The sequence below is a fragment of the Typopeltis vanoorti genome, chromosome 21, assembly GCF_054136105.1.
Source record: "Typopeltis vanoorti isolate ZY-2024b chromosome 21, IOZ_Tvanoo_1.0, whole genome shotgun sequence".
NCBI lineage: Eukaryota > Metazoa > Arthropoda > Arachnida > Uropygi > Thelyphonidae > Typopeltis > Typopeltis vanoorti.
In genome coordinates, this window is record NC_143569.1 from 38,589,622 (window position 1) to 38,613,555 (window position 23,934).

The window sequence follows — 23,934 nt, forward strand, 5'->3', positions numbered from 1 at the left end:
TCCTCTGGCTCGTTTTCCTGCCAACCTGGCAGAGAACACTTGTTTTGCTAATCTTTCCTCTCCCATTCTATTTAAGTGACCATACCACCTGAGATTAGCTCTGCTAATGCATTCCTGGATGCTGACAATGTCAAGTTCTTTCCTAATATCCTCATTTTTAATATGATATTGCCATTGATGCCATCTGTTCACGCCTCTAATCTTTCTCAGGACTCTCATATCTGCGGTCTCTAGTCCTTGGTCAAGTGTTTTACTTCTGACCCAGCTCTCAGATCCATAAGTTAAAATTGGTTTGAACACAGTCTTGTATACAGCTAATTTAGTGTTCTGACTAATTTCTTTCTTATTCCATATGAATTTATTCAATTGACTTCCCACGATACCAGCTTTGCTGATTCTGTTGTCTATTTCTATATTTAGTTTACCATCTTCAGTAAAAATTGCGCCTAAGTAGCTGAAATGTTTTACTTGTTCCACAGGTTCTCCATTCACAACACAGTTGACATTTTCAATGATTCTGCCTATTTTCATTGTCTTTGTCTTTTTATTACTGACCTTCATACCATATCTATTACAACAGCTATTCAATTTAGTCAGAGAATCTTGCAGACTTGTAGCGGATTTATTTAGAAGTATAACATCATCCGCATAAAGCAAAGAGCTGACATTAACATCTCCAATTTTGATATCAGGTTTCTTTAATAAGTTTTTTGATTATGTTTATGTTAACTAATATTTAAAGGAATTTCAAATTAAAGTAAGTGCACCATTTTTGATATGTGAATTAAAAAAGTCCTCAACTTACAACAGAGATGGTGGAACGGAACCCCGTTGTAAGTCGAGGACTACCTGTGTGTGTGTGTGTGTGTGTGTGTGTGTGTGTGTGTGTGTGTGTGTGTGTGTGTGTGTGTGTGTGTGTGTATTGAATTATTTTCAGAAAATTTGGAGAAAGAACTTTTAGCTGAATGCTATACAGTTATTTATTTTGTATGGGGTTCTGCCCCTTTCCTCCCCATTCCTTAGGATAGGTTGAGCCCTCCAAATGAGAGACTGAGTATGTATTTTATGACTGTAGATCTGTGTGTGTTCATGGGGCTGGTTTGCCTGTTCTGAGGGACGAAAAACCCAAGTTTCCAGGTGAAAAAAACCCTCTACCTCCATATGAGACTGGCTAACTCACCTTTAGTCGAAAGAGACTAGATAAAGATTCCTCACGTCATGGACGGAAATCGAACCCAGATCTTTCCGACCAAAGGACTTTGTCTATATCGACTGAGCTACAGTGGCTCAATGCTATAGTAATATCATGCTTTACAATGCTTTTTAACTATGACCAATATCCATTTATACGACTCTGCATTCTTGTTTTAGTTTTAGCACTCTTGGTGCTAAAACCACTCTGCAGTGGTTTTAGCACCAAGATTTTCTTATCTATCAACTGATGTGCAGTTTTTGTGAACTGTTTGTTTATGAGGTAATTTCTTGTTACATCTCTCTGGATTTTTGATGCTTCACTGTGAATGATGAACAGTTTATAACTATTATTTTATTCCATTGTTGTTAATAATGGTAGATAAAATTCCAAGTAAGGGTATTGTTGCTTCCAGTGAAAAGAAGATGCATAAACCTATTACATCACATACTAAGATTAAGATTAGTAAACTTAATGAAGATGGTGAATTGAACATGGAGATAGGCCACAGGCTAAACTTACCTCACACTACAGTTTACAGTTGATAAAAACAAAAAGGACTTAGTAAAGTGAAAAGTGCTAAAACCAGTTAATACTATAGTTGTCGTAAACCTGATAATCTCATTTTGGAAATGGAAAAACTTTTAATGGTATAGATTAATGACCAAACAGGTTGGTGTATTCCCTTAAACCAAGCTATTCACAATAAGTTTTTTGTCTGATAAAATTTTTCAAAATTTTTGTTTGAATATCTGATGTAAATAAATGGTTTATTTACATCAATTAAACAATGCACTATCACAGTTATATATCTGAAACATTTTAATCAACCAACAAACTAAATAAAATCATAAACATATAGTTCACTTACTTCGCATGACTGCCTATTAACTAAAAGATTGGACATAGACAAAGGCAGATTTAACATCCACAACATCTACAACACAATCATTAACAGGGTTATGACCATATTTAGAACCTCAGCTCCTACATCAAAACCATTTATGCCTTCTGGTATAATGCAAAAGCTGCTGGATGCAATTTCTTCCATCTGTACTCCTGACTCTCACCCAAATGACAAAAATTGCAATATTACATAAGGATAAACCTGACTCCTGGCACCATTCTTCTCTTTCAACTCCTGAAGAGATAACCCGTGAAAATTCCCTTCATCTTTACCAGGAACAGTGTCATGCATGCTTCCTGTAGCCTTTGGCTAGAAAGACATTAGAAGAATCTTGATCAACCTGCATACCAAAAGAGGCTTCAGGTCCTGATCGTATCTGACCAACTATGCTGAAAATATGTGCCTTTAAACTAACACCTGTTCTTCATTAACTCTACATTATACTCACTGGCAACCACCCAACAATACTAAAGCAAGCCTGCATGCGGTCAATATCAAAAATAGTGATACCATCGAACTATCGACTTATTGCTCTTATTTTGGTATTGTCTTAGGCAGTGTTTCCCAAGATTTCAGTACCCACGTATCCCTTTTAAAATTTTAGTGACATTGATATATCTCCTCTGAGGCAAAGATGATTTGGAAGAAGTTATAATCATATTTCATTCAAATATGAATAATTATAAAGGTATTTACTTTTTCACATTTCTGTTACAATAAATTACAAACTTGTTAAAAAATAATATTGTTTAATTATTAAATACATTTTAGTTAAACAAATCCAACATATATACAGTAAAAAAAATTACGAAATTTAAATTTTCAATAATAATAATATTTAATGAGAAAAATGAAATTGTTTCTGTTGGGAAGAAGTTAGTTTGGTGAAATCCAAAGTTTTTTAGCAGGAGATGGGGGGGGGGGGGGGGTTCATGTCAAGAAGACAGTTTCATTTTTTTTGATCCATGGGTCACAACTGTTTGAGAAGAGAAATTTGTTTTGATTGTTAAGCCTTACAAATATTTTGAAACATTACTAATGTTTTGAAAACAATGAAATTAAAATTAAGGAAAAAACTTGATATCCTTTTTCACTGAAGATAGTTTTTATCTGTCCAGCTATTTAACTATTTAAAATACCTCCCTCCCTATATTCTGGAATATGGCTCCTACATTTGGAGTGGTGCACCAAAAACTAAAAATTCTTGATGCTGTCCAGTAGAGAGTCATCCAGCTACATGATGATCTTCTATCTTTCACAGGCCTTCTAACCAATGTCTCACACATGGTCTGTTTCTGCTGCATCTCTCTTCTACAGATATTTCCATGGGAACTGTTGTTCATCTTCTCCCCCCCCCCCTCTCTCCATTTCTGTTAAATTATATCTAGAGTAACATGAGCAACAGCTGCCACCATACTTTTATAGTTGAATTGCTGATTCACAGAACTGCCACCATTCATCTTTCATTCCATGTGCCTTTGTTCTGCAGAGCAGTCTTTCCATGAAGTATTCTCCAAAGACTACAATCTCCAATTTTTCAAAAAGAATATAAACAATTGCTTTTTCTCTTAACCCCTGTCCACACACACACACAGTGCTGATATGCTACAGACATTGTGGCCTCTACTTTGTGAGTGTGATATTAAAAAAATAAAATGAGAGTTAAGAAAAAATTAAGAGGAGGAGTGAGATGTATTAAAGGCAGAATCACATTAAAAAAAAGATGATATTCATAAAAACCTAACACTGTTAGCATTGAAGAAGTGTGAGCAGAACACTAACCTAAGGTAATACAGTGACAAACAGAATGGCAGAGGAAATGTTAGTCAAAGGTGTTTGATGCTAGGAAGGAAAAGACCCAGAGGAAGATCTAAGTGGACTGATACAGTGTTTCAGAGGAACATAAACAGAAGATCTGAAAACATCAGGACACAGACATGTTATTATAACAGACTAATATGGAGAAAAATTAGTGATAGGAAGTTAGTAAGATGCAAACTTATTGATTATGTGTAAATGCAGCTTGTACACTACTGAGGATATAATAAATTTGATGATAACTGATAGCAGAATGATAGAAAATAGTGGAAAAGTTAATAGAAAAACAAACACTGTTGTTCCTAAGAAAATCGTGCATATGTCACTGTCTGCATTCAATCAAACATTTTAGAACAATACTCATGTTTGTGTTTTATATAATACAGTACTGTGGTTTTCCAACAGAGCATGAACTTTGGTACTTTGCAATTACTTAAGCTATCCATCATAAAGAATGAAAAACAGCATCATTAATAAGTCTAATTTAAATTTTTATTTTCTAGTTAATATTTAAATTAATCCAGTGATCAGCAACTACAGTAAAGCTTCACTTGGCTTATAGTGTGAATGCATGTGCAAATAACACCACAGAAACTCTAAAAGCAGCAGTATGCATCTCCTCACTTCATTTCATCCTACAGTAATTTGTAATGGCGTGAAAATAAGTAACATGGAGGGAATGGACAGAAATGATAGTTTGGCAAAAGAATGAAGAGGGATCCCCTAGTTCAGTAACAAAAGGAACAGGTTCTAAACGTAAATCTTTTTTTTTTCTCTTCTCTAATTACTTTTTCAATCAATCATCATCACTCCTCATTCTTTTCCTAAATAGAAAATCTTAAATTTAGTTTATAAAAAATCAAAATCAACAATGACTTACTCTAGTTGTCTTTCTGGGGATGCATTCCAGAGACTTGAAACACCAACTGCTCCTATTTTTTCTCTTTCAACTCGTCTTCTGAAAAATACAAACAATATAAAGCACTGAGCAAAATATATAAAAAAATTATAATCCAAACAGCCATATCCTATATCAAGAAGCACTGAAACTATCATACTTGTAGCAACTGCCTCCAAGCCTTCTAGTCATCGAAGTACATTTTGCATATGAAATGAACCTTATGTGCATTTTTTTTATGACTGTGGTAGAGCCTCTGCTACTAATGGCTCACAAAAAGTTAAGCAAGTTTGAGCGTGGTTAGTAGTTAGAAGGGACTCAATCATTCGATGGTGTTGGCACATTCTCCCTCGATGAGTCTTTGGCCTCCCTGGAGGTGTCACATAATAATAATGTTTATCTCATAAGAAAGCATCTCATACTGCTCTGATAAGAAATCATACATGAAATTATTCATATTAAGAGATATCTGTTCTAATAGTTAAAAATATCTAGTAAGTACTTAATAATTATCAACTTTAAACAGCTTTCTGTTGAAAATCATAATATTATTGTTCTATGTTAAAGATTTTTTGTAAATAGTAGCTCATATTTGAAAGAAATTCCAGTTTTCTATCTTCTTTTCTCCAGATAAAAAATTGTCCCCTTGTTTTTTCCTTTCACCAAAGACAAAGTCTGTCCTTGGTCACTGTCAGGTGTTTACAATATTTCATATTCATACAGCATTAATTATTATGATTAGGCTAATACTATCAGGCTTAAGCTGAATGCTTGATCCTGATAGTATTAGGAGAAAGAAAAGACAGATAGCATGGGAGATAGAGAAAAGGCCTCAGCTCTTTTATATCATCGTATAGCCAAAGGCTATTAGTTTTCCTTTTTCACCAATCTCATACAGATGAACAACCAAAAGACCAACTGAAACTAAAGCACAAAGATGACTGATCCCAGATGGTTAGCCTTTTGCCTTGAGTTGGTCATCCTTCTCTGTCTGGGATTGCTCTCCAGTTAGCCCTGCAATTGACTATAAGACCACAATGAATTAAGAGGATGGAACTATTTAAAAAACCTCTCATAGCAAGAATAGACAGAATTTTATCTTCCCCTGGTGAACATCTAGTCAAAAATTTGATATCTTCTAGAATGCTTCTAAATATAAAGATCATCTAAACTGAACAATAGAATTTCCAGAATGCAATATCATAAAGCATTTGGATGTCATATTGCTGGTTTTCAAATCCATGTTTCTTTCTTTCCTTCCATAAATGGTATTTTAGTTCATTAATTATAAAAATCAAAATTCTCTTCCCATTCCTGATAGGTGGTGGGTACTGAAAAAAATAACCTGTTCTGTTGTAATGGAATGCCCAACACATTACATAATCTGTTCCAAATGCACAGGGCAAGAGGGCAGCTGTAGAATGCATGTTCTACTGTTTCCAATCAGTAACAGATGTCACAGATTGGATCTCCGATGTTAAAATACCCCTATTTGATGATATTGACTGGAAGGCAGCCATATGCAATTATCCAAGCAAGATTCCCTCTGTTAGGGTATCCTTGGAAGTTCAATAGGTTATGAAACAAAGTGTTGTTGTCGGTACCCAACTGTGGAAGTTCGCAACGAAAGATGAAAGATTTCTTTATATCAAATTTTGCTTTTTTTTAATGGAAAGAATGTCAATGCCAGAGTATTTTAGCAGTGTTAGAGTTAAGCACAGTGTAGTATTCATGAACAATCTCAGCTTTTGGACCTTTATAATCATTTACTCCAAAAAAGGGAAAGATGAAAACCTAGGTAGTAGAGGAAAATGTCTGCACATGTGTGAGTCTGCAATATTTTATGGATTTTTGAAGCTGCATTGCTTAAATAGGAATTTTAAGATTGGAAGTCCAAATCCTGCATACTTAACTTCCTTGACAGTTAAAGAAATTCCTTTTTAACTTCTTGGTATCGGCTAGACCAAAAAATTGCACAGGCTTACTATATAACTGGTTGGCCGAGTGGTTAGCATATTTGCTCTCCAGTCAAAAGTCTGCGGGTTTGAATCCTGCCATGGGCATGGGTGTTTGTGATTCTGTAAAAATACCAGTGGTGGTGATGGTGGGCAGTAGATGGTGTTGGTGTAGATGATGATGGTAGTTGTGGTTTGCTGTAGTTGGTGAATTGAGTGATAGAAACGGAGAGATGTAGAGTAGGTGCCCCTCCCTCGATGAGTCTTTGAACTCCCTGGAGGTGTCATGTAATAACAAAACTACTTTTCTTCAGCTTCTGTGATGCCTGTCATATTTATTACATACAACTGAGAAGGAAAGAGTATGGTTTTGAGTCTATGGCTTTAGAAGAAGAGGAAAGTGGCCCTATTTTCCAGTCTTCTAAAGTTTCAAAGTTCTTGAACTGGCAATATTGGTGGAGAAGGGAATTCCAAGTATAATGAGGGGTTCTCTTACGGGGTTAGTCCAAAAGGAATGCCTCCAAGACCCCACTTCCCAAAAACTTAATTTTGTCTTGTCTGCATTAGTAGTTAATTCACTGATCTCGCTGAATTTTTCCAAAATACCAAAAAAAGATATATATGGAATCATTATCCTTCAAAGTGCCCACTACATCATCAAGGAACTGTTATTCCTCACACAGCATGTGTATTGTTGACGTTATAAGAAAGATTCAAGAACCAACGCAAAGAGCAGTGGACAACCTTGCTTGACTCCTTTTCGAATTTTGACTGGGTCTGACAGGAACCCATTAACTAGGAGGTGGGTAATTGAATTGGCATAGGCTCCTTTGATAGCAGATAACAGCTTTTTACCTACACCAATGTTCCACTGGAGGATGTGGAACAGAAAGGGATGCCACACATTATCGAATGCTTGAGTAAGGCCTACTGATAGCACTGCAATAGGCTGCTTTTTCATATTAACTAAGTGGATTAGATCACATAGCATAAACAGATTAAATTCTACTGCTCAGCATGGAACTCCATACAGCTGTGTACTTTTAATTATGTATCTCATTCCCACACTGAGCCTGTTATTGATAATGAGGAAAAATATCTTGTAGTTAGTATGAGACAGAGAAATAAGTCTAGCTGCTGATTAAGGTGTAATCTCTATTAGGTTTTGGAATGAAGACAGTATGGCTTGCTACAAATTCACTTGGTATGTGTCCTGACAAGAGAAAGGAAATAAATAGTATAACTAGAATGGGAAGAATAAAATCCCAGGATTGCAGTAAAGTTCTATCCCTAGACCATCAGGTGCTGGGGATTTTCTTGTCTGGCATTCTTTATAGGCTGTGGTAACTTCAGATGCTGTAATGGATCTGTCAAGCCCATTTTGGATATGAACAGGAATGCCATTAATGTTTCAAGAGTTATAATTTCCAACAGTACTATTGTCTTCAAACAGATTTTTGTAGTGTTTTTGAAAGGAGTCAAGGATGTCTTCAGACAGCTGTATAAAAAATACTACTTGATAGAATGACTTGCAATTTCACATGGATGCTTATGACAGATGTACCGACTTAAAAAAAAAAAACTCGCCGATATTGTTGCCATCTATGGTCAAGGCCGAGAACTTTTCAGACCACCCTCGTATGTGTGTATATATATATGTTTTATTTTATTCCCATTGTTATACTTGGACTATAGTTTTATCTAACTATACCAGGGATAGGAGAGTTATACAATCATACCCCGAAGTTATACAGTAGGTGGGACCAACAAAAAGCGCGTAAGTCGAATTTGCGTAACTTGGGTTTAATTTTGCATACAAACATACAAAATATTAGTTAATTGGGACCAAAGGTTTACAAAAACACCTATTTTTTTAAGAAATATAATCATAATTGTAGTTTTTCGTATATAAAAAAAAAGAAAGTTATTTCGATGTCAATGGTTTCATAAAATCTAATAGATTCGTCTGATGGCACAATGTCTTTTTCCTGTCACGCAAAATTTCTTCATAGCAAGCTAATGATTTTTTTATTCCTTACTTTTATGATTGTTCTTACTGTGGATTCCTGTAGATCAAACTTCTTTGCTAGCTCACAAATTTTCATTCCACCTTCAAAATCCTTACTAATGTTGAGTTTTGTTTCCAAAGTCCATGTTTTTCTTTTCTTGCTAGCTGTAGAAGAATCGGACTTGCTTCCTTTGGACGACATTATTATTTTTTATGTGATAAAATTTTTATCAAGAACATAACATTAAACAATCGCAAGGTTTGTAGACTATAAAAATCGTGTATGAATGGAGACCGCGCGAAACACGTCAGTGCTTGTTCACAGTATTTGACGAAAGTGGCCAGCACCGGAAAGATATGACTAGTGGTGAGGCGTGAAGCGGGACGGGAATACGTATATATATGAACCCGCGTAACTCCAGATTCGCGTAAGTCGAGGTATGACTGCATACACATTTCTGTATATATCGAAGCATAAAAGGTTGAGAACCACTGTTCTATAGGTTTACTATTCAGGATACAGTGGATATTTTCACTGTATCCTGAATAACGTTTCTGCCCATTTTCATTGTCTTTGTATTTTTATTGCTGATTTCCATACCAAATATATTACAACAGTTATTCAATTTAGTCAGGGAATCTTGCAGACTTGTACTGGAAGTATTCAGAAGTATGACATCATCTGCATCAAGTAAAGAGCAAAGTAAAGAGCTTCCATAGCTCAGTTGGTACAGATGAAGCCCTTTGGTCGGAAAGACCTGGGTTTGATTTCCGTCCATGACGTGAGGAATCTTTATCTGGTCTCTTTCGACTAAAGGTGAGTTAGCCAGTCTCATACGGAAGTAGAGGGTTTTCTCACCTGGAAACTTTGTTTTTTTGTCCCTCAGAACAAGCAAACGGCCCCTGTGAACACACACACGAATTACGGTCATCAATACTTATGACAATATGTGGAAGAGATAGAGTCCTCACCACATGTCGCAGTAGTCAACCTCCTAGATAGGAGACGGCACGTGAATGGGAATGGAAAGAGCAAAGATTAACACCACATTCCTTCATAATGTGATCCACATTACAGATAATGAATAATAGTAAAATAATGTAATGTGGAATAGATGATTAATAATGGAATAACAGTCTCAATCCTTTTTCGTCCATTTCTGAGCTTTTGTTCACTAGCCTCCAAGACATTTGCAAGTTTCCTGATACTTATTTTCTATGTTCTTATCAAACTCTTCCCATGACTTCTGTTTAGCTAGTTTTACAGTGATTTGATTTCTTACATTCTTCTCTGTATTCTCTAAGAGCACAAGCTGATTTATTTGCCAGGAACTTTTGATATGCTTTCTTCTTTTCCTTTACAGCCTCTTTAACTTCCTGAGTCCACCATGGAGTTCTGATTTTTTCTATCCTTACAGACAACCTCATCACATGCCTCTCTGGCTGAATCAATCAATGTTTTCTTCAAGATTTGCCATTGAATCTCCAAGGTTTGGTTATTGATTTCAAACTCTAATTTTTTCTTCAATGATCTTTGTGTATTCCAGTCTACAGTTTACCTCTGAAAGCTGTTCAACTGCAATTTATTTTAAAACTTTCTTACATAGTCTTCTTTTCAATATGAAATTTAATTTTATCCTTCTCAAAACTAAATCGTGATCGCTTCCGATTTCAAATCCTCTATATATTCTTATGTCCTGAACCAGTAGAAAAACATTAGTTAGTCAACGAGACTTTTCTTATTCCTAGCATATTTTCTCCATGTGAATTTGTTCACATTTTTATGTTGGAACATGGCGTTAGTATGTCCTGAACAGAAATCTGGCAGGCATTTACCATTATGATTATCTTTGCACTTTACTCCAAATTTTTCCAAAGCATTTCCTACTCTGCTGTTTAAGTCTCCAACAAGGACATACTTTTCCCTTTTCATTTAATCAGCTGTCTTCTCTAATGCCTCAAAAAATTCCTCCATTTCTTCGTTGGTAGAATCTTCTGTGGGACCATAAGCATAAATAAGTCTCATTGTCCAGTTCCCCATTCTCATATTTGCCTACTTGATATTATTCAAGAAGATTATCCTTATATTTAGTGTTGAATACTATAGCTACTCCCTCTTTTCTCTGTTATTGCCAGAATATAACATCTTGTATTTGTCACTTAGAAAGATCTCACCTTAAAGATACTATATACTTGGTTTAATCCTTTATCCAAGTGTAAGCAAACAAAGTTTATGCCTGATATATAATCAGGACAGAGCAACTCGTATATAAAAGCTAACGACTTCACATCACTTGCTACAGTATCCCATAATGCAAAGCACATATCCTTATGGGTACGTATAATGCTATGCATTATGAGAAGGGTCACTATCCAGACCAGTTTCGACCTTTATTGAGGTCTCATCAGTGGGAGCTAAACTCAGAGGTGATACCAAGGTTGAAGTAATGCAGAAGTCATATTATATTTCAGGTGCAAACTTTGCTTGCTTACACTTGGATAAAGGATTAAACCAAGTATATAATTTCTTGGTATCTTTAATTTATGGCATAACCAGGTGAAAAAAAATTTCCAACAAAGATCTCACCTGTTTTTGTCTTTTCTTTGTTTCAGTCATCCCTATTATGTCCATCTGGTACTTACCAATTCTTCTGCTATTTCCATTTCTTTTCCATTGATACTTCTTATGATGATAGTATATATCTTAGAAATATATACACGTTTACACAAGAATAATGTCTAATTTGCCAAATATTTCGGTCAGAATATTACAGACCATCTTCAGTGGCTACCTAGGAATGGTTTTAAAAAACAAGGTGGAATACGAACAATTGATCATTCACAGATAGAACAAGCCGCGTGATGTCATATCGCTAAGTATTAGAAGAGTAAACATTTTTAAAGTCATAATTAAAGATATTAATTCAGAAATTCATATAATAATCTTAAATAACATTAGACTAATATAGGAAATTATCATAAAAAAAAAAATTAATGTGTTATCCTGATTAAACTTTCCCAAATTTTTGATATAGATATACAGTCATTATGTCACAAGTATCGTTAAAGAAGTACATATCTTGATCTCTGTTGATGTTGAAAGTTTATTCCTATAGGAGTTGCCAAACGGTGTGCCACCTTTTTATTAAATTACTCTGGATTTAGAGAAAGATGTTGAAAGTTTATTTTTCACTTGGCTAGACTATAATAAATTTGGTTTAATCCTTTATCCAAATGTGAGCAATCAAAAGTTTGCGCATGAAAGTATCTTCAGGACTGGGGTAAGGTGGTACAACACCGGGAAACTCTTTGCAAAGTTGGAGCAAGCTAACATCCAGTCCTGAAGATACTTTCAGGTGCAAACTTTGTTTGCTCACACTTGGATAAAGGATAAAACTAAATTTATTATAGTCTAACCAAGTGAAAAATAAACTTTCAACATCTTTCTCTAAATCCAGAATAATTTAATAAAAAGGTGGCATACCATTTGGCAACTCCTATAAGTAGAGATGACCTGCTAATGCTTCTGCCTGGTATCTCCACTTGGGCCGGGCTCCCACTGAAGAGACCTCAATAAAGGTCAAAACTAGTCTGGGTTGTGGCCCTTCCCGTAATGCATAACATTAGACATATCCGCAAGGAGATGTGTTTTGCATTATGGGAAATACTGAGATAGGAGTGTTGGTACCTTGCTCCACCTTTGCAAGGAGTGCCCTGGTGTTGTACCACCTTATCCCAGTCCTGAAGATACTTTCAGGCGCAAACTTTGTTTGCTCACACTTGGATAAAGGATTAAACTAAATTTATTATATTCTGTTGATGTTGAGTTGGGACATATTCTGTAATTTGTTCCAGTAGCTGATTTTCACTGTTTGCCCTGGTTCCCTGATGAAAACAACAGGAACCTTGTTTAACCTGGTGACACTGCAGCTGTCATGAAATTCTGTCATCTTTACAATCATTTTACACTGTGGTTAAAGCAAATAAGAATACAATTTGATCGGCTAAATCCCAAATTGTCAGTCCATCCTCATTTGTTCAGTATCCAGGCAGATACCTAACAAGATGCACCGCGACGTGAGGACTGAACATCAGGTCAGAAGCCCCCAGTCGGTTCTCTGCATTCGTTAAAAGGCAACGTGGAGTTCTCCTCCCAGTCATACAGCTTTGACCCTTATGCACTCCAGAAACAAACTGTAAGTATATAATATTTCATTAGCCATTTTATACCACTATAAACCATGCAATAACTGTGGGCACAGAACATCTCAAATTTAGTATGAAAACTGATATGGTATGCCATTTAATGGTGTTGAAATAGATTTATTAAATGTGTTCGCTGTTTTGTTATGCTTTTTCAGTTTAATGTTATTCAAAGTTTGCATTTCGCTATTCAAATGTAAAAAAAGCAACCTCAAAGGCTTCAGAGAAATCTGCTTTCTGATAGCAATTGATGAAAGGTGAATTCATTTAACCACTGATACAGTAGCGGCCGGTGAAAATTTTAAGTGGGGTGCTGCATATTCAAAATTTTGCTTTTGGCAGCAATATTGTATGGCCTCCATACAGTATCGCTGCCAAAATGCAAACAAGGAAAAGAAGATAAAGCATTTCTAGTTTTGCAACCACAAAGCCATTTAATTTTTTGATACCACTCACTGTTAAAAGACCTGATGTATTTTTTATTTTTACTTTACCATTCCTTCTGAACTAATAATAATATCTTGAGTCGGACAACCTTTATTTTTTACAAGGGTGGTCTGAAAAGTTCGCAGCCTCGATCATAGAAGGCAACACTATCGGCATGATTTTTTTTTTCTTTGTGAGTGTACATCTGTAATAAGCATCCATGTGAAATTGCAAGTCATTCTATCAAGTAGTTTGTTTTATACAGCTGTCTGAAGCAAAAGTGTTGTCTGTATCCCTTGAAATGGATAAAATTGAGTATCATGCGGTTATAAAATTCTTTGTGAAAGAAGGTTTAACGCCAAAAGAAATTCATTCGAAGTTCATAAAAGTTTATGGGCACTCTTTTCCTTCATTTTCGACAATTAAGAAATGGGCTGGTGAGTTTAAACATGGCCGTACCAGCCTTGAAGATGATCCACGTGAAGGACATCCAAAAAGTGTAACAACACCAGAAATCATTGATCAAGTGCATGATATGGTATTGAATGAATGGCGAGTCAAAGTGAGTGAAATTGCTGAGACTATAGTTATTTCAAAAGAACATGTAGGATATATTTTGCATAAAGAATTGCAAATGAAAAAGCTTTGCGCAAGATGGGTGCTGCGCTTTTGCACAGCAGATCAAAAACGTATTTGCATGAAAATCTCTGAACAGTGCTTGGAGTGGTTTAACAAGAATAAAACTGATTTTGTCCATTGATTTATTACTATGGATGAGAGTTGGATTCACCATTACACACAAGAATCCAAACAGCAGTCAAAACAATGGAAAGAAGCTGGTTGTTCAGTGCCAAAGAAGATAAAGTCTGTTTCCATCAGCAGGAAAAATCATGGCATCGGTGTTTTGGGATGCTAAAGGCATTTTGTTTATTAATTATCTTGAAAAGGGTAAAACAATAACCGGGGAATATTATTCCAATCTTTTAACCAGACTAGACGAAAAAATTCTTGAGAAAAGACCCAGTTTGCAGAAGAAAAAATTCATCTTTCATTAGGACAATGCACCTGCCCACAGAGGTGTTTTGGCAATGGGAAAATTAAGAGATCTGCACTATGAATTGTTGGAACATCTACCCTATTCCCCAGATTTGGCTCCCTCTGACTTCTATCTCTTCCCAAAACTAAAACTCTTCCTCGCTTTTTCTTCGAATCAAGAGGTGATTGCAGATGTATAGGGGTATTTTTGCAGATCTTACTGAGAACCACTACAGGGATGGGATAATGGCACTGGAGCATCCCTGGAATAAATGTATTAGTCTTAAGGGAGATTATGTTGAAAAAAAAAAAAGTGAAATTATAAATTTGTTTTTTCATCGTAAGGCCGAGAACTTTTCAGACCACCCTCGTATTTCTATTTTTTCATGTAGCAATAATTGAGAAAATATAATTCTTTTCATATTTTCAACAGTGACACTAGTCATAATTCAGCCTTGTATCTATAATAAATAAATAATTACCATATTTGCCTGCACATATAAGATGCACTTTTTTTCTTTGAAATTAGGTCTGAAAAAGAGGGTGTGTCTTATACGCCGATACTAAGTTTTTTATTACTTTCATTTCTGGAAATTTTCTCTGTTCCGAGTTACGCGATTTCTTTCTTGCTTCCTTGCAGTGTGTGGGAGCATTCCAGTTACATAGAGTTCAGTGGATGCGCTTAAAACTGCTTAAAGGAGTGTTTGTACATGTTCATGCAAAAGGCTGGATGGACGGAGGAAGAATGAAGTTATGGATAAATAAACTTTGGTCTAGGCACCCTGGCGGACTGTTCAAGAAGCCTACCCTGCTGGTATGGAATCAGTTTCGTTCTCACAGAACAGAAGATGTTAGAAATAAACTCAAGGAATAGAAAACTCAGTTAACTGTAATTCCAGGAGTTCTAACTAGTCGGCTTCAACCTTTAGATGTCTGTATTAATAAACCATTTAAGGGATTTATGAAGGAGAAGTGGAAAAGCTGGATGCAGTCTTCAGATTTTCAGGAAGAAGGAAGATGCCTAACATTTCACAAGTTTGCGAGTGTGTCAAAGCTTCATGTGATGCTGTGAAAACTGAGACAGTGGTTAAATCATTTAAGAAGTGTGCCATTAGTGATGCACTGGATGGTATAGAGGACAATTTGTTGTATGAGGATTCAGATTCTGATTTAGAAGAGGTTTCAAGTGTCTCTTCATTTAGCTCTGGAGATGAATTTCTGGGTTTTGACAAAGAAGATTAAAAGGTGGGTACTCTTTCCTAGTTAGATTAGGTATTTGTTGAAAGTAGACCTACTTATTACTTTATATTTGAAATATTGAAAATTCATTATAATATTCAGTGATAAAGTTTTTTTTGTAAAAAATGTGTACAAAAAAGGGGTGTGTCTTATAGGCCGGTGCGTCTTATACGCTGGCAAATATGATATATGTTATTTTAACAGAATAAAATAAGATTTACCAAATATATTTCACCTCACCACGAACTCACACCAATATTAAAAGTTTTGTATCTCACAGAAATAATGTGCGCAACCATACAATTTATCTGTAGCGACGCTGCTCAGTGTCAGATTCACTTGTTATGTGACAAGTGCAAACAAATATCGGCGAGTCTAGCTGCAACTAACTGAATGTGATAATCCCGACACTGCGTTAGATTACAATGCATTTGTTTCATAATCTAAAGCATTAATCGAACAACTCCAATTATTAACTATTCAATCAATGTTGAAACATAAGCTATAACCTTTAACATGTTGTATTGCATTTATAAAGGGTGTCCCAAAATTCACGCAAGATTAAAATTTAGCGCCATTTGTGCGGTAAAATGTTGCCAACGAGAAAAAAAAAAGACAGCGTGACAGATGACAGTTCAGGGTTATTAAAAATGGAGCGCTACATGAAAGAACAACGCATTTTCATTGTTGAGCAATATTTTAAAAATAATGAAGGTTTGGCAGCTACAGTTCGCAATTTTCATACAAAATATGGTCGGAATAGTGATTTAACTTCATCAACTGTGAAAAGATTAATTAAAAAATTCAAGGAAACTGGATCAATTAGTGATCTTATACACTCTGGCCGTCCTTCAACAAGTCGTTCAACAGAAAACATCGAAGCAGTTCGTGAGAGTGTTGCTGAGAGTCCAGGAACATCAATTCAGCACCGTGGTCTTGAATTGGGCATTTCGAGAAGCTCTCTACAGCATATTCTCACGAAAGATTTGCATCTTTATGCTTACAAAGTTCAATTGACTCAAGAACTGAAGCCTACTGACCACACACAGCGAAGAAAGTTCGTTGAATGGATTATGGAACAACAAGTGGATGCTTATTTTTTGAACAAAATCATCTTCAGCGATGAGGCTCATTTTCATTTTGATGGCTTCGTAATCGACAAAATTGTCGCATTTGGGGTTCAGAAAATCCACGAGTGATTGTTGAGAAACAAATGCATCTACAACGTGTCACTGTTTGGTGCGGATTTTGGGCTGGAAGCATCATCGGTCCATTCTTCTTCGAAAATGCGGCTGGTAAGGCAATAACAGTTAATGGTGCTCGCTATCACGACATGATAATCCAGTTTTTTGTGCCTAAATTGCAAGATATGGATGTGGATGACATGTAGTTTCAACAAGACGGTGCCACATGCCATACAGCCCGAGAAACAATTCAATTACTGCACGAGTCATTTCCTGGTCGTGTAATTTTCCGTTTTGGTGATCAGAATTGGCCGCCCAGATCATGTGACTTAACGCAGTTGGACTTTTTTCTTTGGGGTTTTTTGAAGTCTAAGGTTTATGCCAACAAGCCCACGACCACACCTTGAAGGAGGAAATTGAGCATTGTATCAACGAAATTCAGCCACATTTATGTAAAATGGTCATGAAAATTTTCGACAAAAGAGTGCGTATGTGCCAGGAAAGCTGTGGAGGCCATTTACCCGATATGCTATTCCATGCATAACCCTATACTGTATACTTTATGAATCAATAAGAAATTACAATTTTTAATTAAAAACCTGTGTTTTCTATCAAACTTACTTCTTGCATGAATTTTGGAACACCCTATATAATGTTGTAAGCATTGTTATTATTTATAAAAAACACAAAAAAAATTTAATTTTTTCATTCTTTCCTTTGGGGTGCTGCAGTGTCACAGTGTTTATGTACAAGCTGCCACTGCACTGGAAAGAAAACTCATTGAGCACTTTTTTTTTCTTTTGTTTGCGACAGTAAGTAGTTGCTTGAGTGGCTGTTTTCAAGAGACCAGCTCAGTTTCCTGTTTCTGTTGTCTACAATTTTTCATATTGAAAAGTTTGAAAGTGTTTCCTTCGTGCAAGATAATTATTGCCAAGTCACTTAACCAAAAAAAAAAATAATAACAAAAATAAGTTGTAGTTTAGTAATTCTCTTTACGGCTGGACCAAAGATCATCATTTCATAACATTAGTTTAGGTATAGACCATATTGGACTGTTCTTGTCTCATTATCCATCAATTATCCTTTTTTGGGGTCTATTCCTTCCTTCTCATTTCAATTAGCTTATATTTTAGTATTTGTTTAGGATATCGGATGTTGGCCATTCGGTTTACATGTTCAATCCATTTTTGATTATAACTGTTTAGTTTTTCTTCTATTGATTTTGTTTTTAGTTCTTTTAAAATGTCTTTGTTCCTGTTTTGATCTAAAATGTGTATTTTGCAGTTCTTCTCACAAATCTCATTTCACTTGTTTTTATTCTTTGTTTATTGCACAAATTTCGCTGCCATATAATAATGTGGGCACTGCTAAAGTATTGTATATTTTCAAGTGCGTTTCTTTTTGTACTATATTTGGTTTGAGTGTTTTATTTATCAAGCCTATAATCTGTAAAAATTTTGAAGTTTTTAATTTTATGTCCTTTCTCCTTCATATGATATTTTATATCCAAGATAACTGAAAGTGTTTATTTGTTCTATTATTTTATTAATAATAACTATTTTGCTTCTAACTGGAGTCATCATCATCATCAAATTCCTGCCATGTACAGGATATGATAGTACTACATGAAAAATTTACATCATTACTAACTTCCTATCTACAATTTTCCTCCAAATCAGCCTGTTACTTGTCAAAACTCCAACATTATCAGATCTTATATTTCTATCGTCTAAACTTTGTACTGTATCAATCCACCTATATCTTGGCCTTCCTCTGGGTCGTTTTCCTGCCAACCTGGCAGAGAACACCTGTTTGGCTAATCTTTCCTCGTCCATTCTGTTTAAGTGACCATACCACTTGAGGTTAGCTCTGCTAACGCATTCCTGGATGCTGACAATGTCAAGTTCTTTCCTAATATCCTCGTTTTTAATATGATATTGCCATTGATGCCATCTGTTCATGCCTCTAATCTTTCTCAGGACTCTCATATCTGCAGTCTCTAGTCTTTGGTTAAGTGTTTTACTTCTGACTCAGCTATCAGATCCATAAGTTAAAACTGATTTGAACACTGTCGTGCTAATTTAGTGTTCCGACTAATTTCTCTCTTATTCCATATGAATTTATTCAATTGCCTTCCTACCATACCAGCTTTGTTGATTCTGTTGTCTATTTCCCTATTTAATTTACCATCTTCACTAAAAATCGTGCCTAAGTAGCTAAAATGTTTTACTTGTTCCACAGGTTCCTCGTTCACAACACAGTTGACATTTTCAACAATTCTACCTATTTTCATTGTCTTTATCTTTTTAATGCTGACCTTCATACCATATCTATTACAATGGTTATTCAATTTAGTCAGGGAATCTTGCAAACTTGTAGCGGATTTATTTAGAAGTATAACATCATCTGCATAAAGCAAAGAGCCGACATTATCATCTCCAATATTGATGTCATGTTTAGTACCACTTTCCTTCATAATGTGATCCATATAGATAATGAATAACAGAGGGGATAATGTACATCCTTGTCTCACACCAGATTTAACATTAAACCATCTTCCTGTACTTCCTTCAATTCTAACTGCTTGATATAATGCCCCATTGACACCATATAACTGTAGCGTATTGAATAGCTTCTCTCTTGGCACATTGTCCTATGCCTTTTCCAGATCGACAAAACTTAAATACAGATCTTTGTTATATTCCCATGCTTTCTCAACTATTTGTCATAAAGTGAAGATCTGATCCCGACAGCCTCTGTTTGGCCTGAATCCAGCTTGTTCTTCACCAAGCTTTTCTTCCACAATTCTTCTCAACCGTTTCTCAAGTATACTTACATAGATTTTGCCAGGAACAGTCAGCAGGGAAATACCTCTGTAATTCTCACATTCAGATTTATTTCCCTTTTTATATATGGTACTATGAGAGCTCTATTCCAATCATCGGGAATTCATCCCTCTGTCCAGGCCTTTTGAACTATGCAGTGAAGCTACTGTAAGACTTTTATACTACCATACTTCAGCATTTCTGGTCGAATATCATCTACTCCTGCTGCCTTTCCACATTTCAAGCCTTTGATGGCTTTTTCTACTTCAAGTATGGATATGTATTCCTGACTGTATGTCTGTTGAGTCTTTTTTACCACTGTGTTATCACTGCTAGTTTCATTTAGCAATTTTTCGAAGAAATTACTCCATACTTCAAGGATATCTTTTTCTTCCCTTTTCATGTCACCTTTATCATCTCTAATTCCTTTTACAGCACTCTTTCCTCCATGTCTAAGCTTCTTCAACAACCTCCAGAATATATTACCACCTTAAATTGTACATATTTGGTCTGATGTATTAAAATAAAGAACTTTTATTATTAAAAGACCAGAAGATAAATGATAAAATATACAAAGAGCCAACAAGTTTCACTAGCCACTGTCTAGCATTTTCAAGGCTGAACTGGTGTGAAAACAAATGCATTAAAATGTTTGAAATATAACTTAATGCATTTGTTTTCACACCAGTTCAGCCTTGTGAAACTTGTTGGCTCTTTGTATATTTTATCATTTATCTTCTGGTCTTTTAATAATAAAAGTTCTTTATATTACCACCTTCTTGATATTTATTTTCTATGTTCTTGCCAAAGACCTCCCATGACTTTTGTTTAGCTAGTTTTACACAGTGTTTAGCTTTCTTACATTTGTCTCTGTATTCTCTAAGAGCAAAAGCTGACTTATTTGCCAGGAATTTTTGATATGCTTTCTTCTTTTCCTTCACTGCCTCTTTCACTTCCTGTGTCCACCATGGAGTTCTGATTTTTCTATCCTTGCAGACAACCTCACCACATGCCTCTCTGGCTGAATCAATCAGGGTTTTCTTCAAGGCTTGTTTCCTGTTCTCAAACTCTTTCATTTTTTCTTCAATAATCTTTGTGTATTGTAGTCTACAGTTCACATCTTAGAGCTGCTCAACTTTTATTCGCTTTAAAATTTTTTTACATGTTATTCTTTTCAATATGAAATTCAATTTTATCCTGCTCAAGACTAAATAATGTCCACTTCCAATTTCAAATCCTCTGTACACTCTGGTGTCCTACATCAGGGAGAAAACATCACTATCAACAATAACATAGTCAATGAGACTTTTCTTATTCCTTACTTCTGCTCTCCATGTGAATTTGTGCACATGTTTATGTTGGAACATGGTGTTAGTAATAACCAGTCCATGTCCTGAGCAGAAATCCAACAGGTATTTGCCATTATTATTAGCTTTGCTCTGTTCTCCAAATTTTCCCAAAATACTTTTGTATGTCCGACAATCATTTCCTACTCTAATATTTAGAACCCCAACAGGGACCAACTTTTCCTTTTTCATTGTGTCAGTTGCTTTTTCTAAAGCATCAAAAAATTCCTCCACTTCTATCTTAGTAGAACCTTCCGTGGGACCATAGGCACAAATAAGTCTCATTATCCAGTTCCCCATTCTCATATTTGCCCACATCACTCTACTTGAGACTGCCTGCCATTCAAGAAGATTAGCCTCGTATTTAGTGTTGAATACTATGGCCACCCCTTCTTTTCCTTGATTGTCATTGCCTGAATATAACATTTTGTATTTATTGCTCAGAAAGATCTCACCAGTTTTTGTCTTTTTTTGTTTCAGTCATCCCTATTATGTCGATCTGGTACTTATCTAATTCCTCAGCTAGCTCCATTTCTTTGTCATTCAGGCTTATGTTGATAGTACCGATTTTTAACTCTGATGATGTTAAGTTGGGGTTTTTTTTCAGATTTGTTCCAGTAGCTGACTTTTCACTGTTTGCCCTGGTTCCCTGGCAAAAACAACGGGGGCCTTATTTAACTGGGCGACGCCCCAGCCGGCATGAAATTTTTGTCATGTTGTACCATCATTATGTAATTTGGTTTAACCAATAAGAATACAATTTGGTCGGCTAAATCCCAAATTGCCAGCCTATCTTTGTTCGTTCAGTATCCAGGTAGATACCCAACAGGGTGCACCACGAGAAGGCGAGGATTGGACATTAGGTCAGAAGCCTTGGTCGGTTCTCCGCATTCCTTTTAAGGCTATGTGGAGGTTTCCTCTCAGTATTCAGCTTTGACCCTTAAGCACCCCCTCTAACTGCAGTTTGTCCACAAAATCCCATTGTTTTAGTTTTTATCTATAGAAATTTTCATTCCAAACTGTTCTACTATAATGTTTAAATTATATATTGCTCTTTGTAAATTATCTTCCTTATCTGATATTATTACCTCTGCAAATAATAGCATATTTATTTTGTTATTCCAGGAAATTTCTATACCTTGATTGTTTAAGGTGTTCCATTGTATTAATATTTCATTAATGTAAATATTGAAAAGTGTTGGAGACAGAAGCATCCCCTGTCTTACTGCTTGTTTTATAGATTGTTTTTCAGACAACTTTTCATTTATTTTTATTTCATTATCTTTATATATATATTCAGTATTGCATGTAAAAAAATATTACTACATGCAATATGTAGTAATATTTTACTACATGCAATACTGAATGTAGTAAAATATTAGGTATATTTATTCTTTGTAATATATCGAACAGTATATATCGTTTTACTTTGTCAAATGCTTTTTAGGGACCAAAGATCATCTTTTATAAGATCATCATAGTATTACCAACACTAATTCACTCAGTTTCATTTTGGCACTTCACATGGCAAGCACCCCCATCCCTCCCCTCAATGTGCCCAAAACACAAACTTCTGTGTAGAAATGACTTAGTTCAATGGTGGGTGGGTGGGTGGGTGTGTGTATGTGTGTGTGTGTGTGTGTGTGTGTGTGTGTGTTGGTTGGTTGGTTGATGGCTAACTCCACAAAATGTATAATTTTACTAACACAATGCAAGTTCTTTCCTAATATCTTCATTTTTAATATGACACTGCCATGGATGACTCCCATAATCTTTCTCAAACTCTGATATCTGTGGTCTCCATTGATCAAGTGTTTTATTTCTAACCAGTTCTGAGATCTATAAGTTAAAATTGGTCTCAACACTGTCTTGTATACAACTAATTTAGTGTTTTGACTAATTTCTCTCTTATTCCATATATATATTTTTCAGCTGACTTCCTGCCATGCCAGCTTTATTAATTTTGTTGTCTATTTCCATATTTAATTTGTTATCTTCACTAGAAATTGTGCTTAAACAGCTGAAACGTTTAGGCACAATTTTTACAAATTTGTTTTAACAAATTTCCTTTATTCTATAGGTTCTCTATTTGGGATACATTTGATGTTTTCAATGTTTCTGCCTATTTTCATCATCTTTGTCATTTTGCTATTGATTTTCAAAGCAAATTTGTTTTAACAGTCATTAAATTTACCCAAGGTATCTTGCCGACTTGTACTGGTTTTATTTAGTATACAACATCATCTGCGTAAAGTAAACAGCTGAGATTAACATATCCATTTTTGATATCAGGTTTAATACCGCTTTCCTTTATAATGTGATCCATTATTAATAAGTGGAGATAACATGCACCCTTGTGACACACCTCATTTTACATCAAACCATCTTCGTGTACCTCCTTCAATTCTAACTGCTGCCTTACAGCTCAAATAAAGCCTATGTATTGTTTGATATAATGTCCCATTTACACAACAAACATTCTGAAGAGTTTCCTCTTGGCACTGAAGTTGTATGCCTTTTCCAGATCTATGAAAATTAAATACAGATTCTTGTTACATTCCCAAGATTTCTCAAACTATTTGTCATAAAGTAAAAAAGTGCCAGCATGGTTGGCTGAGTGGTTAGTGTATCCGCTTTCCAGCCAAAAGGCTGCGAGTTTGAATCCTGCTGTGGGCATGGATGTTTGGCGGTAGATGATGACGGCAGTTGCGGTTGGTGGAGGTAAGAGTTGTAGAGTAGGTGCCCTCCCTCGATGAGTCGTTGGACTCCCTGGAGGTGTTACGTAATAATAATAATAATAAAATCTGATCCTAACAACTACTGTTTGGCCTGATCCCAGCTTGTTCTTCTCCAAGCCTTCCTTCAACAATTTGCCTTAGCTGTTTCTCAAGTATACTT

The 23,934-nt window shown here is 35.5% G+C and overlaps 1 protein-coding gene across 1 annotated transcript in view; it reads right to left on the bottom strand.

Moving 5' to 3' along the window:
* Positions 1-23,934, bottom strand: part of LOC150094751 (uncharacterized) — a 127,695-nt gene that overhangs the window by 89,436 nt on the left and 14,325 nt on the right. Inside the window, exon 3 of the mRNA XM_090411019.1 lies at positions 4,798-4,875. Within this exon, the coding sequence (XP_090267145.1) occupies positions 4,798-4,875 (78 nt within the window). The remainder of the gene's footprint in view (positions 1-4,797; positions 4,876-23,934) is intronic.